Source organism: Amia ocellicauda, chromosome 1 (genome assembly GCF_036373705.1).
Source record: "Amia ocellicauda isolate fAmiCal2 chromosome 1, fAmiCal2.hap1, whole genome shotgun sequence".
Taxonomy (NCBI): Eukaryota; Metazoa; Chordata; class Actinopteri; order Amiiformes; family Amiidae; genus Amia; species Amia ocellicauda.
The window spans coordinates 30,596,733-30,618,834 of NC_089850.1; the positions used below are offsets into that span (position 1 = coordinate 30,596,733).

The 22,102-nt window shown below is 36.7% G+C and overlaps 1 protein-coding gene across 1 annotated transcript in view; it reads right to left on the bottom strand.

Moving 5' to 3' along the window:
* Window positions 1-18,281: 18,281 nt before the first annotated feature.
* cyb5r4 (cytochrome b5 reductase 4) overlaps window positions 18,282-22,102 on the bottom strand; it is a 55,384-nt gene continuing 51,563 nt past the window's right edge. Inside the window, exons 15-16 of the mRNA XM_066701709.1 lie at window positions 21,561-21,722; window positions 18,282-21,121 (exon numbers count right to left, since the gene is read on the bottom strand). Of these exons, the coding sequence (XP_066557806.1) occupies window positions 21,067-21,121; window positions 21,561-21,722 (217 nt within the window). The 3' untranslated portion in view covers window positions 18,282-21,066. The remainder of the gene's footprint in view (window positions 21,122-21,560; window positions 21,723-22,102) is intronic.

Consider the following 22,102-nt stretch of genomic DNA (forward strand, 5'->3'; position numbering starts at 1 on the left):
TGTGTGTGTGTGTGTGAGAGAGTGAGTGTGTGTGTGTGTGTGTGTGTGTGTGTGTGTGCGCAGCATATGTGGGGGGGGGGGGGGGGTGTTTAATAGTGCAGAAACTTGGGGCAGAAATGTTGTCAACAGTAATTTGTGCAATTCACTTTTGATCCACAGGAAAGATTATTGAATGGGAGAATATGTTACTTGTATCACACCAACACTAAAGAGTAACTATATAGACTATATAGAACTGTACTTTGGACATCATATTTCACCTGTAGCTAATGATGTAGCTTTTAGAAAACTATGGAATAAACCTGTTACTCTGTCATTTTTATTTCTGGTATCAAAGGGACCTGACAGAACAAGGTCTAGTCTTGGTTTCTCCCTTTGGGTTCATCTTTAGCTCTTTGGTTTTTCTATAATAAATAGTAATAATACTCAAATTGAATTGAATCCCAATGAAATCCTGAGGTTTTCATTATCCGTGCAAGGGGAATTGCGCAAAGTACTGACTACAAGGGTGCCAGTAATTGTGGAAATAAATGTATAATCTGAGAAATGTGAAATTTTGGTTGATTCCCTCAAATCATATTTATTACACATGTTGGACAATTGCAATATAGCACATTACCAGTGTTGTTAATTTTATACAGGCTTTTTAACTCATCTTTATCATGGGTGCCAATCATTTTGGAAGTGACTATCTTGGATGCGATTTTGTCAGGCAAAATAAGTAGATAACGATTCTCACCCCAAAAAAGTATTCATATTACCTCAAGAGCAATGGCAGTATAGATTGATACTTAATTAAGTCTACACTCTTGTGCCCTATTGTGAGTTATATTTAGAACAAAGACACATTAGAAAACAAAGAGGCCGGGAGAGAAGGAACAGAGCAGTGCAAGTCAGGGACAACATGAAAAGACATAAATCATACACTGTGAGCAAAAACAAATATATAATAATTCACTGAACTAGTTTATTTTTTAATTAACCTTTGTGACCCTTATTATTACTATGATCATTAATATTATTTAGAATAGTAGTATTTTAACTAAGATTAAAAGCCCTCTTTGGAGTAACAATATTGATGTAACTATTAAGATAAAAATATAATCTGTTGTACTGTTACTTCACTGGATAAATACATATTGTAACATTCTGCAAATAAACATGAAATGTCAGTAATAATAATAAAAAAAGACTAAAACAAAAAACAACACAGCACATAAAATGCATATAAAGCACTTACCTGTCCTCAGTTATGCCAAAATGCAGGGAGTCATATAAGTAATGTTAACCAGTGATAATTTATAAATAAATAAAGTGCTAAACCTAGTCTATTGTTTCAAAGGACTGACCATATTTGAGAACTGCTTTGGAGTCTTCTCTTGTGCTCCTCTTTTCTTTTTCTACATAATGACCAATATGCTCTGCAAAGAACAGAAAAAAATATCAAAGCAGAAGGTATATATATGTATAATTCTTTAGGAAATCAAATTGCTATTTCAACTCTTTTGATAGCAGCACCACATGCATGTCTGTACTCTGCAATTAATTTGTTATTAATGTATTATTCCGTTTATGCCTTTTAGTAATTTGAGGTCAGTTTCTTTTTTCAGTTACAATGAGAAAGCTTATGTAATTAAATACCAACTGCTCATACCATAATCAAATCAAAGACTGGAGACTGGGAACTCATCTTGTAATTAGTGATATTCTACCAGGTGTAACAAGTCATATAATGTTGTTTAAAACCATATTTATAGGGGAAGTGATCTTAAATCTTCAAAGCAAAGTCTGACAAGGAATATATTGCTCACAAACTTTCCATTTTATGAAGACAGCAGTATTACACAAACTTTCAGGTTTGAGATGAAGGCAGTAAACTAAAGTGAATGCTTTCAGTAATGTCTGTATTTGTCTTAGACATCTATCCCCATCATAAAGGCTAATAAAAGCCGTAACTCCAACTCTCCAAGTGGAGAAGCAAGAATGCCAGCCTGGAACTAAGATTGAAACATCATCTTTGGCATGACCCATGCTGTGGATTGCTGTGGACCTACTGCATTGTCTTTTACTGCAGTGTGAAAACAGAGCCATGTTTCAACAATAAGTATCTTGTGTCAACTGCATATTCCAAGCTATAAGTGTAACAAAACCAAAAAATAAACATGTAAATATCTCAAATGAGCTGAATTGAGCTTTATAGAACAATTTAGTACTTGAGTACTCCCTTTTGGTTACAAAATATACTGTGACCCTCTGACTTTGACAGTGCAGAGAGAATCAGCAATTGGATGAAAATAAGGAATCAGGAAGAATCAGGAAAGTAACTTCATTTGAAAGGATAGGTATGGGTAAGGTATGTAAACAATGGATAGAGGACAGTGATATTGAGACAAAAAATCTGCTTGCAACATTTTAAACGTCCACTGTAATTTGTATAAATCGGAGAATCATGTTTAATTCAATGCAATTCAATCAGTAGCACATGTATTGTGTCACTGTAGCAGCATCGTTCTTTGAATGTGGTCTTCATTATCAAAAAAGTAAATAAACCTGCCATTTTTCAGAAAATACCCCAGCTGTAAACTACTGATTAGTACAATAATACAGGCATAGATCTGAAACTGTCATTTTTAAGGTGAGAGAAGGGGGCAGTAAACACAGTAAACTGCACAGTATAAACACACATTGTAATGATATGCACACCAGGTGGCATTAAATATTTATCACAAAAACATATGCTGCAATTTCTGTGAATAGGATTAGGAGAGAAAATGAAGCTGCCACTGTGCCCCCTCAGTGTTGGCATCGCCTGGAAAGTAACAGTTTTTCCAATATGCCTGAGTGTGTATAATGTACATATGAGCCTCCTGCATGAGCATCTATGCCAGGTCCTTCATGACTAACAAAGTTATACGTGTTATTGACTGTTTCAATGCCAATCAATCAATCAATCAATCATTCAATCAATTAAATGTAGCTAAAATGGAAAGATAACACAGCTCGGGTGAGTTGGGTGCCAATCATTGATGATGTGAGTTGACAATGTGAGTTGTTATCCTTACAGTATCATTATAATTCAACAATCCCCTCGTTAGCCATTGCTCATTGGCAGAAGCTATACAGGGTTAATGTTAATCAAGCTTTGGTTGTTTTTGAAGTTGTATTTGTTTTTAAACTGTGCTTAAACTCTGAATTTAATTTTTCCCCAAATCAGTAAACATAAAATATACCTTTAAGTAGAGCAAATTTCCAAAGAAAACTAAGACAACCTTTCTGCTTCATTTAGTTGTAATCTTTGCTCTTCTGGCTTAGAGAAATATGTTTCTGCTTGACTAAATATATCTTGTTTGCTTTTCCTGAAAGGAAAAAGCTCATTAGCTGTACTGATTCATTTATAACAACTTGGGTGACCTTGCAGCAATGCAAGAATAGATCACTGTACAATATCCCCCTGAAACTGGCAGTGCTGAAATGCTCTGCTTAAATAGTTTAACATTACCAAATCACAGTACATCTTAAATAAAAAGAGAGAATTGACCAGAATACTGCTTACAAATATAAATGAATGTCTGAATTCAAAACATATTTTCACACAATTGACACATACTAACTACTAGTGGGTTCATTTTCCAACACCTGGGACCACTGTGCACATATCATTACTGATACTGAAGCAACCTCTGTACCTCATCTTGTCCAGTAATGACCCAGGACCTACATCCCATAGAACACATGTGGGACATTCTAGGTACAACAGGTATCTTCAACAGTGCTGACCATCCCCACATAATGTGCAAGATGTGTGCGTGTGTCACACAACCCCCTCCATTGTGTGGGTAACATGCAAAGCACCAACTAATCAAATCAAAACATTACAGGTATGAGAGAGATCACAGATAAGGCTGACTTGCGGCAAACAGTGAGTCTTAAAGATGTGAAAAACAAGGTCTGTTAAAGTATACTTCATTGCTGTAAATTGCAGTATGTTAAATTGGTATCTAGCACACTAATTATGTTATAATATGATTATTATATTATACTATAATTAAGATTTTTTGTAAAATAAGCTAAATATTCCCTACTTTTGTGGGCAGTAATTTAAGTTTACTTAAAAAAAAAAAATGTCACATTACAATATGCTTTGCAGAATATTTGCATATATATATTTTTTTACAGATATTCTCTGGAGAAACTAATGGAGTTTCTAATAAACTATTACAGATGGATAGTGAATTATTTTCTTTCAAGTCGTCCTTAACATGTATGAAAAGAAAAACAAAATGTGCATGTAAGAGATGGCTGTGTGTCTGTGTATGAATTCATTTTTAATTTTCCCCAGACTCCCACTTTCTATGCTAATACTTCACAGAAAGAGCAAATTATTTCATTGAAACATACTAATTTAAAAAGAACCACAACACACAGTTGCAAATAAAACATTGGGGGGGAAAGCTAAATGGAACCAAGCTTTTATACCTCTGCTGAATATCGTGTTAAAAATAAACAGACAAAGCATCCTATAAGGCAGTAGATAAAAGTGTTTTGTGTTTTGTTCCTTTTTATTCAGGTCATTGCTTTGATAATTGCATTGTAATGATGAGTTAACTTCTCCTGAGATGACATTAATACATAATACATATAATACAATAGTATAGTATAGTATAGTATAGTATATTATTCAACCTAATGTAATCAGGCTTATTGCACAATTTGGCAAGTACAATGACTAGAGAAATCTTTAATAAATCACCTTTGTGTGCCCGAATTCAACACAGAAAGCAAAAATGCATCTCTTGGGTTATTAATATACAAATTAGTGAAATATGGAATTACTACACATCCTTGTTCCATTACTACAGAAGAATATTTCTTTAGATAGTCTGTGTGGATAAATATGCACAACACATTTGTAAGGATTAATGGTGTGTGTATCAGGATGCAAATTGCTATAACAAAACTGAATTGCTGATTTGTTGCTGATGTAGTTTTATCAAACTTTTTTCAATGACTTAGAAAGGTCAATGTGAAGGTAATTTCCCACATAAATAAAACAAACTATGATAAAAACTTTGACTGGACCCTGTACCATTTCTGTGTTCCCTTGCTTAATATTCACCTCCCAGTGTATCGGCCAGAGCCTCTCCTTGCCTGGTGACAACTTTCCTATCTCTTCTGTGGATCTAAACAGCCATCCAGCATGACCTCTCTGCTCATATGAATTGAGCTAGGGGTCATAACACAATGGTTAGGCACTTTTTGCTCCAGCTATTAAGCTGGATAGTATATATAGTCTCAGGGATGTATCAGCCCAAAATAACTACAAAATGCCCTTTTTCAAAAATCGTCTGAATCTATGTTTACTGATAAATGTGTGAATGTTTTGTGCCATGGCAAAATGAACACAGAACTGTACTCAACAGACAAAATTAACCCAAGGCTATTTCAGGTGGCATTGCACTTCAATATAAAATGCAATTACTGTTTCTAACGATAGGAACACTGCCATGGAGCTGAAGCGGGGAATGCAGTGTGAAACTGAATGGATTTTAATTTGGCCTCTTTGCTTATTCAGCTTCAGGGTCTATCAATGTCCTGGCCAGCTGGACAAGGAGAGCCAAGTGGCTGGAGTGAGGGAGAAATGACAAGCAGCCCTCGATGCAAGGTGTGTGGAATTGTGTCCTCCGTTTCTAGGGTTCTCAACTCTATGTCCTGTGACTCCTGTTTTTATTTCTGCTGAGCACTAATAATATTACTTAATTTAATCAGTAGCAGAACAATATAAACTGTTTAACGGTGGGCAATAATGAAGAAAGTATTGTAAAAAATCAATCAAGTTCTCAGTTTAGCAAATCTAGAGACCAGCTGGACCGGTTTTATTTCTGTATATTGTTAATTTGATAGACTGATCAGCAGATCTATCAAACTGTTTGTTAGCACCCCCCCACACCCCGTCAGGTTTTACATTGTTCAAATTTACTCATTTGAACAAAAAAAATCTGACTAAGCACATTTGAATTACAGAGTATATGAAATATATTAATATACACTACCGGTCAAAAGGTTAGAACACCACTTTTTCCAGTTTTTATTGAAATGTATGCAGTTTAATGACTCAATTTATTAAATGATAAAACAAATAAATAATTGGAAATAAAAATAAATCATGGAATTGTTTTGTTTAACAAAATGTAACCCCTTAAGGTGACAGACCCCTCTGGTACCTTTAAAAGGGCATCAAATCCATGTGCTTCTCTTTAATCCCATGTGTACTCTTCACTGTTGTGTTGTTTGCCAAGTGTTTGGTATCCCATCCTGAGACTCTCAGCTTTCTAACGATGTGAAGCATTCTCTGATATGATTTTTTTGTTTTTATTTATACCCCCACCCTCCCTCCGCATTCTGAAATGGGGGGGCGGGTGGGGGAATACTTGGTATAAGTAGGAATACAAAATCTCAGAAAATATTGACAATTATGACATATTCTGGAACCAGACAATATACTGATCAAAACAAGACCATCCATGTTTTGGTAGAAGCAACACACACCCGTAGAGAGCTCAAAATGTCAAGATGTCTGTTTACAGTGTACTAATACACAACAATTTTACATAATTGGATCTGAATTTCTCCGTTTGATAGAACATCAAATAATATACACTGGATTCATCGTTAGGTTGTTCTGAACAAAACAAGCCTATTTGCAAAGAAATCACATGAAAACTGAGTGATCTGTGACCATCTGAATGAGACCCCCTCCCCCGGAGCAATGACGGCGGGCGACGGCGGGCGACACGGAAACTGTAAATCGCACATTGTAGGAATACAGTGTCACTTCTATGCACAGGAGCTGCGTGTAACACTGCCAAATAATGCTTAAGAGGGTGTAGTAACACTGTATATAACTCTGAAATGTACATTATTGTTCAATTTTTGGTAACCTAAACTTTATTTTTAACCTCTGGCAGCTTACCGCTTACCTTTGTACCATTTCAGGTTATTCACTGGACTTGAACTGCTTACATTTCAATATAAACTGGAAAAATAGGGGTGTTCTAGAACTTTTGACAGGTAGTGTATATCCTGCTTCATCAAGCACTGGATTGATCTATACTGATGGTGATTATTTATATATCTATATACACTCACCTAAAGGATTATTAGGAACACCTGTTCAATTTCTCATTAATGCAATTATCTAACCAACCAATCACATGGCAGTTGCTTCAATGCATTTAGGGGTGTGGTCCTGGTCAAGACAATCTCCTGAACTCCAAACTGAATGTCTGAATGGGAAAGAAAGGTGATTTAAGCAATTTTGAGCGTGGCATGGTTGTTGGTGCCAGACGGGCCGGTCTGAGTATTTCACAATCTGCTCAATTACTGGGATTTTCACGCACAACCATTTCTAGGGTTTACAAAGAATGGTGTGAAAAGGGAAAAACATCCAGTATGCGGCAGTCCTGTGGGCGAAAATGCCTTGTTGATGCTAGAGGTCAGAGGAGAATGGGCCGACTGATTCAAGCTGATAGAAGAGCAACTTTGACTGAAATAACCACTCGTTACAACCGAGGTATGCAGCAAAGCATTTGTGAAGCCACAACACGTACAACCTTGAGGCGGATGGGCTACAACAGCAGAAGACCCCACCGGGTACCACTCATCTCCACTACAAATAGGAAAAAGAGGCTACAATTTGCACAAGCTCACCAAAATTGGACAGTTGAAGACTGGAAAAATGTTGCCTGGTCTGATGAGTCTCGATTTCTGTTGAGACATTCAGATGGTAGAGTCAGAATTTGGCGTAAACAGAATGAGAACATGGATCCATCATGCCTTGTTACCACTGTGCAGGCTGGTGGTGGTGGTGTAATGGTGTGGGGGATGTTTTCTTGGCACACTTTAGGCCCCTTAGTGCCAATTGGGCATCGTTTAAATGCCACGGCCTACCTGAGCATTGTTTCTGACCATGTCCATCCCTTTATGACCACCATGTACCCATCCTCTGATGGCTACTTCCAGCAGGATAATGCACCATGTCACAAAGGTCGAATCATTTCAAATTGGTTTCTTGAACATGACAATGAGTTCACTGTACTAAACTGGCCCCCACAGTCACCAGATCTCAAGCCAATAGAGCATCTTTGGGATGTGGTGGAACGGGAGCTTCGTGCCCTGGATGTGCATCCCACAAATCTCCATCAACTGCAAGATGCTATCCTATCAATATGGGCCAACATTTCTAAAGAATGCTTTCAGCACCTTGTTGAATCAATGCCACGTAGAATTAAGGCAGTTCTGAAGGCGAAAGGGGGTCAAACACAGTATTAGTATGGTGTTCCTAATAATCCTTTAGGTGAGTGTATATACACACATTCATCTCTATATATTTTTTTTTCTGTCCATCCATTGTATGTTTCAGAATTCTATGTCCTTTCTGAAGTGTGGGCTTAATCCAATGAATGTAATTTCTGAAGGGGATTGCGGACAGGAGAAATGTTCTAATCACAGAAATATGAAACCCAGAGTTCAAGTCATTTTGTATTATTTTTGATAGAGATTTAAATAAACTAGACTATTTGTAAAGGTTTTTAAATCATGCTGACATTCCAGACTAGGAGCTGTGGCCTTGCTTTGGCTATTCAGCTGTGTTGTTGTAGCTACTTCACCAGAGAGGTTCATAACATGTCAAGGCCATGTGAAATCTCCTTGGAAATAAAGTTTCTCCATGTCCATTAGATCAACATTTTAATACATCATGTAAATATAAGATTAGTTTTGTACATACCAGTATTATAACACAGTATTATAATGCAAGCAGCAAGGTCTTATTGTAATAAATATAACATAATGGGTAAACTGGAGTATCTATGGCAACACACATTTAGCCTAATCCAAGCCCTTAGCCCTTTCACTAATAGCAATAATACACTCTTGACAGCCTGTCCTGAAATAACCAAATTACACTCGTGTTTGTTCATTTTGTTATGCTTATTGAAATAAGATACCCCTGTTAACTTGAGATGTGATATTTCAGAGGTACTTGTATGTCAAAGGAAAAAGACTACAATTGATTTATATTGTGACACTGGAGTACAGATACAGAGCAGTTTATCTATTGCCAAATTTCAAATTAAAAAAGCTTTTGGTATTTCACTAGCAAATTCATTTTTGCAATTTGATTATTCTTATTAAAGTTTACTCCTTATTTAGTTTATTATACACCCCAGATTTAGGACATTTTAAGGAACATTGTTGCTGAAGTTTCTGTGTAAATAGATATTAAGAGTAGCAAAAATGTAATTATAATTGCTTTGGAAGAGTTGACAACTATTATTTCAAACCTTTAGTAAAGATAAATTTGATTCAAAGCCAATGAAGTGTTCCATTAGTCTGTAGTTAATGAAAGGATATACTGTGTTATAACAAATATCTCTGCAGTGCAGAAGTGTCACAAAGCACTGCAGCTGCAATCTGACTTGGCACATTATACATGATAATTAACTGGATATTTTGAAATGCAATGTCTGGTTACTTTGCATCCCATTCACATTATTATTCAGAAATGTTTACAGTTCAGTTATACATTATGTAAAATAATGAGCCAGTCTACACTGGTTTTAAAACTTTTCACAATCCGTTTAACAGAATAAAAGTAATAGATCAGTATGCTTATTAAAAACCTTAATTCTGTAGAATGTCACCAAAAAACTATTCCATGAGTGTAATACAAATAGAAAATACATTTAGTCAATGACACTCTTTATCTTCAAATTTTTACATATTTGTATTACAATTGCAGTTTATACTGTATATACAAACCACAAGAGATGCTACTCATTTACCTACAACATTTGGGCTTCGGGCTACATTTCACAATTAGCATTCGGTTTCTGCACTCACTAATCTCAGGTGGGATTGGCACTGTGGGATTACATAGCAATGAAATATGCAGTGACCAGAATCTACAAAATGAAAGTGAGTGCAATTGAATTATTTATTTCAAATACCAATTACTATTTCAAGTGAACAGCAATGCAGGATTCATTTAATGTTCTCCCCTAAATGGTGAAGCTAATGCAGGAAGGACAGCCTGTTATAAACACTCCAATATGGCACTGGTGTTAGTTTGTTCTTTCATTGTTAGTAAAAGAGTTAAAAGACATGGTGTAGCAGAGCTCTAAGTATTACTTTCCTCCTGAGAGCTGTGATAAAACTCATACTCAAACAAGGCAGTGAATAACGGATAACTCTTGGACAACAACATGCCCACTAACTCCTTTGCATTTCAATATAAAGTAAGACTTCATTTTGTCCCCACAAACCAGTGCAGTTTACAAAGATTGCATTGATGACTTACTTGTATATAAACAGGATTTTAAGTTAAACAAATATATTAGAAGATAATACTGGAAACTCCCTTATGGACAATTTAATTTCTTCAACATTGATTTAAATTAAAATGTATTAACCATACAAAAATGTATAAAGGACTATTCTAGCTTTCTATAGGCTTGCTGTGGAGAGGGATTTATCTTTGATCAGAGTCCTTAATAAATTAACCAACCATCCCATGTTGGCAGGACCTCTCCAGGACAGAGCCGAATAGAACAGGTCTGCTGACAACAGCCTTGCCACTCCTAAAGAAGGACCTTATTATGTCCATTTCGCTGGTCCACAGAGAGCCCTGCAACGATCGCAGGTGAACACAACAGAAGCATGCACCAGTACCAAATAACTGGGAATGGAGAGAGGCTGATGACTAAATAAGAAATTAAAGTCAAGTTGTGTTGCTTTTTATTGGTGATTTGCTGCATTGGTGGACAAACATGTAAATGGATTGTTTTCAAAAAGACAGATTCATCTTGAAGTGCTGCAGCTTTGTCTAGGCAGAGCAAATGCAAAAACAGTGCTTCCCACACTTGTCAGCCTGAATTTTGTGCAAGCGCTTTTATTATGTGAATAAATTATCCATAAATGATCCAGATGAAGTCAGATACCCAAGTCCAATATTCACAGCAAAAAAATAAATCAATATATAATGTTAAAAAAATAGACAATTGCAAATATATTGATAGTCGTTTTCTCTACTTTGTGTCAAGACTGCATTAAGCTCACTGCCACCTATGCTCACTAAATACATTTGTAACTTTTTAATCACTGTAATTACTGTAATGTCTTTTTACTATTGAGCTTCACTTTCTCATTAACCACAATTTGTTCACTCAATTAATGGAGTTTTCTGTCATTCTGTGAAGCTCCTCGTTAACTCTGGCAGGTTAATCAGATGCTCTGCCATCCCAGGGAGAAATAATGTGCACAAGCTTTTAAAAGGCTCATTATGTTAATAAGCAGTTTGCTATATGGAAAAGTTTACAAACCAAAAGCGATACAAAAAAAATAACCTCAAACTCCAGCAGTGCTTTCAGAAAACTCATGTGACATTGATTTGAAGATTCAATATCACTGTTTTCAGAAAAGCACCACCACCAATTATTATTTAACAATACCTGTAAATCCAGTTAATCTGTTTTAGGATCTGGACACACTGGTAAAGGAATCCTGGACCTGGACTCGCAGGTCTCACTATTGGGTAACGATCAGATGCTCACACCTCACTGAACAAAAGTGAGAGGCATTCTTCTGAAAATACTGGTTCCAGCCAAGACCATTACAGATCTTCCACTCTATCATGTTTCTCATTGTATCCTGTTGCAGAAATGGGGATTGGCATCCAGTCATCAATTTTCCAACCTATGTGATCCCCGGCCAACAGTGATGAGGAAATTCTACACTGTAACACTCTGAAGTTCATTAAACAACTGGCTATTGTTAGTGAACTACTACCAATCTGGTTCAATGTGAATATGACAAACTTTGTGCAATTGTTATTTATATTCAAGGTTCAAGGTTTTGCAGACACCCTTATTTGTGGTCACAAAATATTCACATAGCACAAGACATATAACAATCAAATACAAATAAATATTATATAAAATATAACCACGAATACAAGAAAAGGAATCTAAAATGATGTACAAAACACAGTGCAGGATTCTGTAAGGGAAAGATCAAGTAAAAGCAAGATTGTGGTAATAGATACATCAGTATTATGTGCAGGAGGGTCAGAGAGGACATGATTATCTTTAGCAGAGAAACAGTTACAGTAAAGGTAATTGAAGGTGCAAGCACACATTTTTTTGTCTCCTGTAATTGTCGTTGGTTTGCAATTAACCCCAGATACTGGGGTTCACATTTCAGGGTTGTTTTCCTGTCTGCCGAAGCTTGCTGTTCCTGCGGCTTGGCTGCTGTCTTTCTCGCGTTACCAGATTACATGTGAGATGTGAAATCTCTCAGCTGAATCAACTCATTAAGTCAGCACCTTGGACAGTGCTTTTAAAACTGACAAGACTGGAAGAAAGCAAAGGAAAGGAAAACATTGTGCTTTGTATCATGCTTCAGGAGTCATTGAAAATGAATGGGATGAGTAAAGGCATTACTGGGTCACACAATGATGAATACAATCTTCACACACTTTCGTAATGCTGGTTGGGTCATTGGAGCAGGTCATCTGTGGTTTACAGTCACAGCTAGAGTCTGGGCAGCCACTTTCCAAAGCTTTGCTGGAGGCTGCAGAACGTGCCCCGAGTGCTGCGGTTCTGCGCCTCGGCGTCACGCAGGAGCCGGCAAAGGACAATCCTACCTGCGGCTCCAGCTCTAAAGGTTTTCTACTGCAGGAGTATGCACTCCAAGAACACTATTGATTTGATCCAACAAGTATATTGTGTGTTGATTGTTGAAAAGAAACACTGACATCAATATCACTTAACATCCCATTTTTGCCTGGTTTGAACTTCTTAGATTTTAATATTGACATTATAAAGAATACAGGTATGTGACACCGTTCAAATGAAAATAGACAAAGTGTACTATAATATTCTGCATAGTTGATCATGATTAGACAAACTAAACTGCACTACTACTTTTTCACACACAGAAATTGGTTTTCTGATAAACAAAATTGGGATCTGACAATTGTGTCTTGAAGTACTAACTACAACTAATATGTTGTAAGTAATAATATATAAACATATATTTTTCCCTAGTTTTCAGAGTAAAAATCAGCAACATCAGATCACACTCATATGAAAGCCAAAAATCTCAGGGAATATACAATGTATGTATCTGGCCATAATAATGCCAGAGTTATTAATAGATATTGAAAGAATAATATGTAATATGAGTTAACAAGCATATATATATATATATATATATATATATATATATATATATATATATATATACACACACTACCGTTCAAAAGTTTGGGGTCACTTAGAAATGTCCTTGTTTCCGAAAGAAAATAAAAAATGTTGCCAATTAAAATAACATCAAATTGAGTGTGGACAAGTCTAGACATTGTTAATTTTGTAAATGACTATTGTAGCTGGAAACGGCTGATTTGTATTAGAGTATCTACATAAGCGTAGAGAGGCCCATTATCAGCAACCATCAGTCCTGTGTTCCAGTGGCACATTGTGTTTGCTAATCCAAGTTTATCATTTTAAAAGACTAATTGATCATTAGAAAACCCAATTATGTTAGCACAGCTGAAAACTGTTGTGCTGATTAAAGAAGCAATAAAAGTAGCCTTTTTTTAGACTAGTTGAGTATCTGGAGCATCAGCAATTGTGGGTTGGATTACAGGCTCAAAATGTCCAGAAACAAATAATTTTCTTCTGAAACTCGTCAGTCTATTCTTGTTCTGAAAAATGAAGGCTATTCCATGCAAGAAATTGCAAAGAAACTGAAGATCTCGTACAACGCTGTGTACTACTCCCTTCACAGAACAGCGCAAAATGGCTCTAACCAGAATAGAAAGAGGAGTGGGAGGCCCCGGTGCACAACTGAGCAAGAGGACAAATACATTAGAGTGTCTAGTGTGAGAAACAGACGCCTCACAGGTCCTCAACTGTCAGCTTCATTAAATAGTGCCCACAAAACACCAGTCTCAATGTCAACAGTGAAGAGGCGACTCTGGGATGTTGGCCTTCTAGGCAGAGTTGCAAAGAAAAAGCCATATCGCAGACTGGCCAATAAAAAGAAAAGATTACGATGGGCAAAAGAACACAGACACTGGACAGAGGAAGATTGGAAAAAAGTGTTATGGACAGACAAATCTAAGTTTGAAGTGTTTGGATCACAAAGAAGAACATTCGTGAGACACAGACCAAATGAAAAGATGCTGGAGGAGTGCTTGACGCCATCTGTCAAGCATGGTGGAGGCAATGTGATGGTCTGGGAGTGCTTTGGTGGTGGTAAAGAGGGAGATTTGTACAGGGTAAAAGGGATCTTGAAGAAGGAAGGCTATCAATCCATTTTGCAACGCCCTGCTATACCCTGTGGACGGCACTTGATTGGAGCTAATTTCCTCCTACAACAGGACAATGATCCAAAGCACAGCTCCAAACTATGCAAGAACTATTTAGGGAAGAAGCAGTTAGCTGGTATTCTGTCTATAATGGAGTGGCAGCACAGTCATCGCATCTCAACCCTATTGAGCTGTTGTGGGAGCAGCTTGACCATATGGTACGTAAGAAGTGCCCATCAAGCCAATCCAACTTGTGGGAGGTGCTTCAGGAAGCATGGGGTGAAATCTCTTCAGATTACCTCAACAAATTGACAACTAGAATACCAAAGGTCTGCAAGGCTGTAAATGCTGCAAAGTTTGAAGGACACAATTATTATTTCAATTAAAAATCATTATTTCTAACCTTGTCAAATACTATATTTCCTAGGCATGGACTCCACTAGACCTCTGAAGGTGTGCTGTGGTATCTGGCACCAAGATGTTAGCAAGACGTCAGATCATGTAAGTTGCAAGGTGGGGCCTCCATGGATCGGACTTGTTTGTCCAGCACATCCCATAGATGCTCGATTGGATTGAGATCTGGGGAATTTGGAGGCCAAGTCAACACCTTGAACTCGTGATTCATCAGACCAGGCCACCTTCCTCCATTGCTCCTTGGTCCAGTTCTGATGCTCACGTGCCCATTGTAGGCGCTTTCGGCAGTGCACAGGGGTCAGCATGGGCACCCTGACTGGTCTGCGGCTACGCAGCCCCATACGCAACAAACTGCGATGCACTGTGTGTTCTGACACCTTTCTATCAGAACCAGCATTTACTTTTTCAGCAATTTGAGCTACAGTAGCTCGTCTGTTGGATCGGACCACATGGGCCAGCCTTCGCTCCCCACGTGCATCAATGAGCCTTGGTCACCCATGACCCTGTCGCCGGTTCACCGCTTTTCCTTCCTTGGACCACTTTTGATAGGTACTAACCACTGCAGACCGGGAACACCCCACAAGAGCTGCAGTTTTGGAGATGCTCTGACCCAGTCATCTAGCCATTATCAATTCTTCTAGGTACACTTGCACACAGTTTTTGAAGGAACTTGGGAGGTAGGTTGGCTCAAACATCTTGGAGAACTAACCACAGTTCTACTGTGGATTTATGCAGCCTCAGTTGCTTCTCTCTCTTCATGTAATCCAAGACAGATTGGATGATGTTGAGATCAGGGCTCTGTGGGGACCATACCATCACTTCCAGGACTCCTTGTTCTTCTTTATGTTGAAGATAGTTGAATGTTTGGGGTCATTGTCATGCTGCAGAATAAATTTGGGGCCAATCAGATGCCTCCCTGATGGTATTGCATGATGGATAAGTATCTGTCTGTACTTCTCAGAATTGAGGAGACCATTAATTCTGACCAAATCCCCAACTCCGTTTGCAGAAATGCAGCCCCAGACTTGCATGGAACCTCCACCATGCTTCACTGTTGCCTGCAGACACTCATTCATGTATTGCTCTCCAGCCCTTTGGAGAACAAACTGCCTTCTGCTACAGCCAAATATTTCAAATTTTGACTCATCAGTCCAGAGCACCTGCTGCCATTTTTCTGCACCCCAGTTCCTGTGTTTTAATGCATAGTTGCCATGTCAGAGGTATGGCTTTTTGGCTGCACATCTTCCATGAAGCCCACTTCAGACCAGACTTCTCTGGACAGTAGATGGGTGTACAAGGGTCCCACTGTTTTCTGCCAATTCTGAGCTGATGGCACTGCTGGACATCTTCCGATTGCAAAGGGAAGTAAGCATGATGTGTCTTTCATCTGCTGCAATAAGTTTCCTTGGCTGACCACTGCATCTATGGTCCTCCACGTTGCCCGTTTCTTTGTGCTTCTTCAGAAGAGCTTGGACAGCACATCTGGAAACCCCTGTCTGCCTTGAAATTTCTGCCTGGGAGAGACCTTGCTGATGCAGTATAACTACCTTGTGTCTTGTTGCTGTGCTCAGTCTCGCACTGCAGCCTCACCTTGTTAGCTAAGTTTGGCTGTTCCTCACCCAGTTTTATTTCTCCTACACAGCTGTTTCTGTTTCAGTTAATGATTGTATTTCAACCTATATATTGAATTGATGATCATTAGCACCTGTTTGGGATATATTTTGTTATATATATTTTTTGTTTGTGTCTTGCCCATACAGAAAAGGCTACAATTGATTCTCCATGAGCAATTCCATACAAAATTAAAACGTCATTTCATCACACCAGCTTCTGTCCTGAACAATAACTAATTTTGTTGTCAGAATGCTAAATAAAACTCTGTCTTTCAGGACTGGGAGAATTGGCAGGGAGATGCATATCCTCACAATGAGAATTGTGTTTCACAGAGGAATGCTGCCTTTATCTTCAAGGACAATCTTCTGTTCTCTGTCCTGGCCATTCAACTCATTGCATTCTGAGCACAATGAAAGCACCTTACACAGCCAAAACCCACAGGTGTACAAACATGATTGTTGTTCAGCATAATACTGACTAATCATTTCATTTTCAATATGATAAAAGTATTAAAATACAAAATTAAGCAGTACATAATTACGACATGAGTATAGGAAAATAATATATAGCACATGCGTGATTGAAATGGACCTCTTCAACAAGAAAAATCAAAATGCAAATAATTAAAATGATAAATACTAATGTGTATTATACATAGTTAAATACTGTATATAGTACAAACATGTTTTCTTCTTCAGATCTGTATACCTTTATAGATTTAAAAACAAAGAAAGAATAATCATCATATCAGATTGAATAAAGCTATTGCTAACTACACTTCACGGTATGCAACCTCTGCACTGACCATATTTGTCTGCTATTTCCTTCTTTAATTCGCGTATTAGCAAAGCAGTGCCATGTAATCGACACTAAACAGTGCAGTGACTGGTGCCGGTATCAGAGAAAGCATTGGGCTGCACATGTGTCATTGTTCTCACATCAGTCTCTGCAGAGATGTGTTCTGGGGATATGAGAAGGCACTGAATTGCTACTGAAACTGGGCACCAGATTTGAGCTTCACATATGCAGAGGAAGGAGGTGGTAGAGAGAGTGAAGGAGCACAAAAGGGTCTTGGTTAATGAGACTATATATGGAGTTCATGGAAGAATGTCCCTGATAACAAGCATAAAGTGTCCTTAACACAGGTATGTAGTGTATGTGCTTAATGTCAATTGCCATAATTATGGAAAATGTCTTGTTTCCTGAGATTGGGTGATAAAGTGTCCTGGTTAAAGAGGTCATGTGTACAATTTTTACTGGAGCAATCTAGATAACTACCTTGCTCAAGGGTAGAACAGCAGTGTCCTCTACCTGGGATTGAACCCACAAACCTCCGCTCCAGAATCCAGAGCCCTGACTGCCACCTGTGATGACTGAGACATCAATACAATACAATAGACCAATCATAATTTAGTCACTTAGTCCAGGGTTAGTGTCTATTCGTCCTATAGCCAAATGAAGGCCAGCTTTAATGTATCAATTACACACACTCATTATTAGAAACATGAGACTATTTTAACTCCCTCATTGGATGGATGTAACTATCAAATTTAACAGGAGGATACATATATTTAAAAATTGAATTGAAATGTTCCACATTCAACCCTTTTTGTAACATTTGCCCAAATTATTAATTATCAAAAAGTGCTTCCGGGCATCATTCATATTATATAATTGAAAATGTCTTTTATATCCACCCACAAGCCCACCAAAACATTGTTACTTGAGTAAAATCTCATTTCCTGTAGAGAGCTCTACTTCATTTTGAGTATCAGTGAAGAATTCCCTACAAGATGTGTTTGTAATGACAAGCTGCTGCAAGTTTAAAGCTAGAGAAGGTAGCAATGACCTAAATCATTCAAAACACCAAACTGCACAATTTGGAAAACAACATTAGTATACATTTAATAGGATTTCTGATTGAGGCACAGAGTTGCTAAGCAATAAAATAAATGAATGGGGTTTCAAAATGGAAATATATCTCAGCCAACATATGAATAAAAGTCTTCTCTATATAGGGCACACTTCAATCCAATCAAGAAAAAGGAAGAAACCAGTCAAACTAGCTTAGTAGCATTCCTGTATGAATTAAACAGTTGTGTAAGGTCTTATGATCACAAAGAAAAACATTAGATGCAATTTGTACCGGTGTAGCCTCCCTACACATTTTGATATGGTTTGTCATCTTTGCACAAGTTTATACTCTGGGATTTGTTTTAAGACATCAATATGGAAATACATTGGACATAAATCACATGAACCGCCTATGGCATGAATTATAAAATAAAATCATACAAATCTTGTATATATGTTGTGTATTGATATGACCCAATGTAGTTTTATACTCACACATACTTCAAATTATTTTCCTTGGATGTCCTAGAATTTATTACGACTTAAGTTATATTTTACGTTTCATGTTCCCCTCATGAAGAAATACAAAATAAATAAAATATTAAACTATTTATTATGTGTTGAAAACAATGTACAATTGTGTTGTTCAGGTACTTAAGAATTAAGTTATTTTATAAGAATTAAAATGCACATATGAACAAGTAAATTAATAGATAAAAAATAAAACTCAAAGGTAACTTTCAATTAATGACACTGTGGTACAGTTTTGGCAGCTGCTTACCTTGTGTAATAGAACAACACTAAATAATTACCGCTAATAACTTGTACAATATTATAATTTTATTTAATGTAATACAAATTGATGCACTTGTGTTTAGGGCAATCAACGGATACAAAAAATATTGTGGTGGAAATTATTAAACCACCATCTATACACTACGAAAGCTATGGAAAAAGGTGTTTTTCTATGATGTAACTCTGACAAAAGCATAATTAAAAGGATCTGAGGCAAACCGTTTCGTATGCCTTTACAATGTGGATGGGAATTAACTATTTCAAGGAAAGCATAATATAATATGTGATGCTTTCATCAAATCCCTTGTTTAATGATATCCAAGGCTGAAAAGAGAAGAAACAAAATACGTCACCCTTGTGTTAATTAAATCATTGAGGATTAGCGAGAATAAAAACTGGGAATGGAATAGAGAGAAATCATTAAGGTGCATTAGTATCATACAGAAGGCATCTCATTGACTCTGTTCAGGTAATCTTTTATGTTCTCATTCTTAAACAGATAGAGATTTCAAGGTACCTGTTGAATTGAATATGTAATTTGCATTATTCTCATTTATGTTACTTCAATTATTACATCTATTTAGTACATGGAAACTCAGCTGGACTGGGATACTTGAGGACTGGGACTAATATCTGCGACACTCGGGAAAATACATACAGGAGAATTTCTGTAAGAATGTCACTTTCCTGGAAAACAATTAACAATTTTAAGAAAACCAATATATTTGGTTGATTATATTGAAACCTAGGCCTAGACCAAATCAAATCTTTGACCAAACTTTTATACTATTGCATTTTAATCAATAAGCAGTAGAAAGTGACTTCTGTTTACTGTGATTGGGTACAAGTTTTTAATTTGCATCTGTCAGGTAGGGAAGGCTTTGATTTGGTCTAGACTCAAGTATATATCTTGAATATAATATCTGAAGGGGCATGACCCTATTGAACTAATTGAAGTACTGCTGAATTCTAACATTATAATAAAAAAAAATATATAGAAATAAAAATATGTTGAGGGAAAGAGGTTACTTATTCAGTGACAAAGAGAAGATTGACAGGTAGACACATTGCTGTGTTGCATATTAATATTTAAAATAATGGAAAATATAACATTCAGCTCATTGTTCATTTTAACAGGTTTAAAATGTTTTAACCACATTTACAAATGCTAAAAAAAGTCTACAAGAAAAGCCTAAATAAAAAACATGAAAATAAATAAATAAAAATCAGCAGTCTTGACAGTCAAAAAAAGTCATAAAAGATTATTTTCCCACTGCATTCATGTGATAATTAATTACTTCACATTTGTTGCCTATTAGTTAGGGTCAACTCCCTTTGAAACAAGTTTAAAAGTTGTAACTGAATATTTGTACCACATTAAGTTTCCCACAAAGTGCTCAGAAATGTAACTCTGAGTAACTGAATAAAAGAAAAAGTGCTAAGACAAAAAAACTTGATAAATTAAGACAAGTAGCAGGACCTACCTGCAATATATAAATGGTCCCTACACTTCATTACAAAATGCACAGTAATGTGAAAAGGTTTTACCATATCACATTGAATTACAAAGACCTGAGTAATTAAAAGAATATATCATTTAGTCTATTGCTACTAAGGCTGCGAAAAAATCTAGAGATTGACCGACCCCCTGATCACAAATCAGACATCTGTACCTAGTGGATGTCCCCAGAGGATTCTTTCTTCAACATGTTATATAACAATAAAGGAAAGGGCTATTAAATTAAGGTTGAAATTAGGTTGGATTGGGTCAATGTTTTGATTTAATCTCAGCCTAAAAATATCACAGTACTGATTAGAATATGTGATTTACGTAACAATATAGGAACTGTGAAATGCACATTTTATTTAGCTTAATCACAACGTTTTCTGTCACTGTTGTATCTCAACAGTATTTAACAATGCATAGAAAATCAATATATATACTCCAGGCATATTTTAGTTTGTACACTATAGTTCATGGCAGACAAATTTGGAGCTATATGTTGCTACACTGCTTGTTTTTATCCTTGGAAAGCATGAATCTCCTCTTCACAGTAGCCAAGTTTTTCCAGCAACCTAGGTATAAACACAGAAATCAACATAAATCCTAAAAAAAGCGTTAATGTAATTTTGAAAAGACAGTTTTGCTGTTGTCAAGTGGCCTACTATCGCAAGTTTTTAAACTAGTTTTAAACTAACCTGCTTTTTAAAGATATTCATAATTTAGTGTCTCATCTTACTCTTTTCCCGCCACCATGATTTAGAGGTTGCTATGTAAAATGTAATACAGATGTATATAAAATAAAGATAGCAAAAAACAAAACAACATATCATGCACCATGCAATTTAAACACTGAAATAATGAAAAGTCAAGGTGAAAAATTTCACGAGCTGCCCCTGCTAAATGGCGTGAAGTTGAATTAGACTGAGTATTTAGGCCATATAGATGAAAATGCTAGATCTACAACACAAGCTAATTAAATTATTATATTGATTAAATAAATTAATAACTTACCCCAGTGCCTGCTCAGTAAAAGGAGCTGGACCACAGACACAGACAAAGTGTTTCGAATCGGGAGTCTTGCTCATGAAGTTTGATAGGAGCAGCATTTCAATTCTGCCCCGTTTCCCATCCCATTCTGTGGAAGGCTCGGACAGAACGAATTCAACTTCAAACCTGAAAAATAAAATGTTGCCATTTGACACCAGAGAAATATCTAGCAATCAGGTCAAAGTCAGTCTCTATGTTATTGTTGACAACGATTCCCATAGGACAGAGCATAGTAGACAATTTGCAGTTACCTCTTTGCACTTCACTCAGAGAGACGTGTACAGTTTACGAAACTTAAATTTAAACATTAAAAATTACTTTGTCAAAATACACTGCAATGCACCAAAAAAGACAATCATTTCAATAATGCTTAAACATTGTGTGTGTATTTATTGATCCTGCTTACAGTGAGGGAAAAAAGTATTGGATCCCCTGCTGATTTTGTACGTTTGCCCACTGACAAAGAAATGATCAGTCTATCATTTTAATGGTAGCTGTATTTTAAC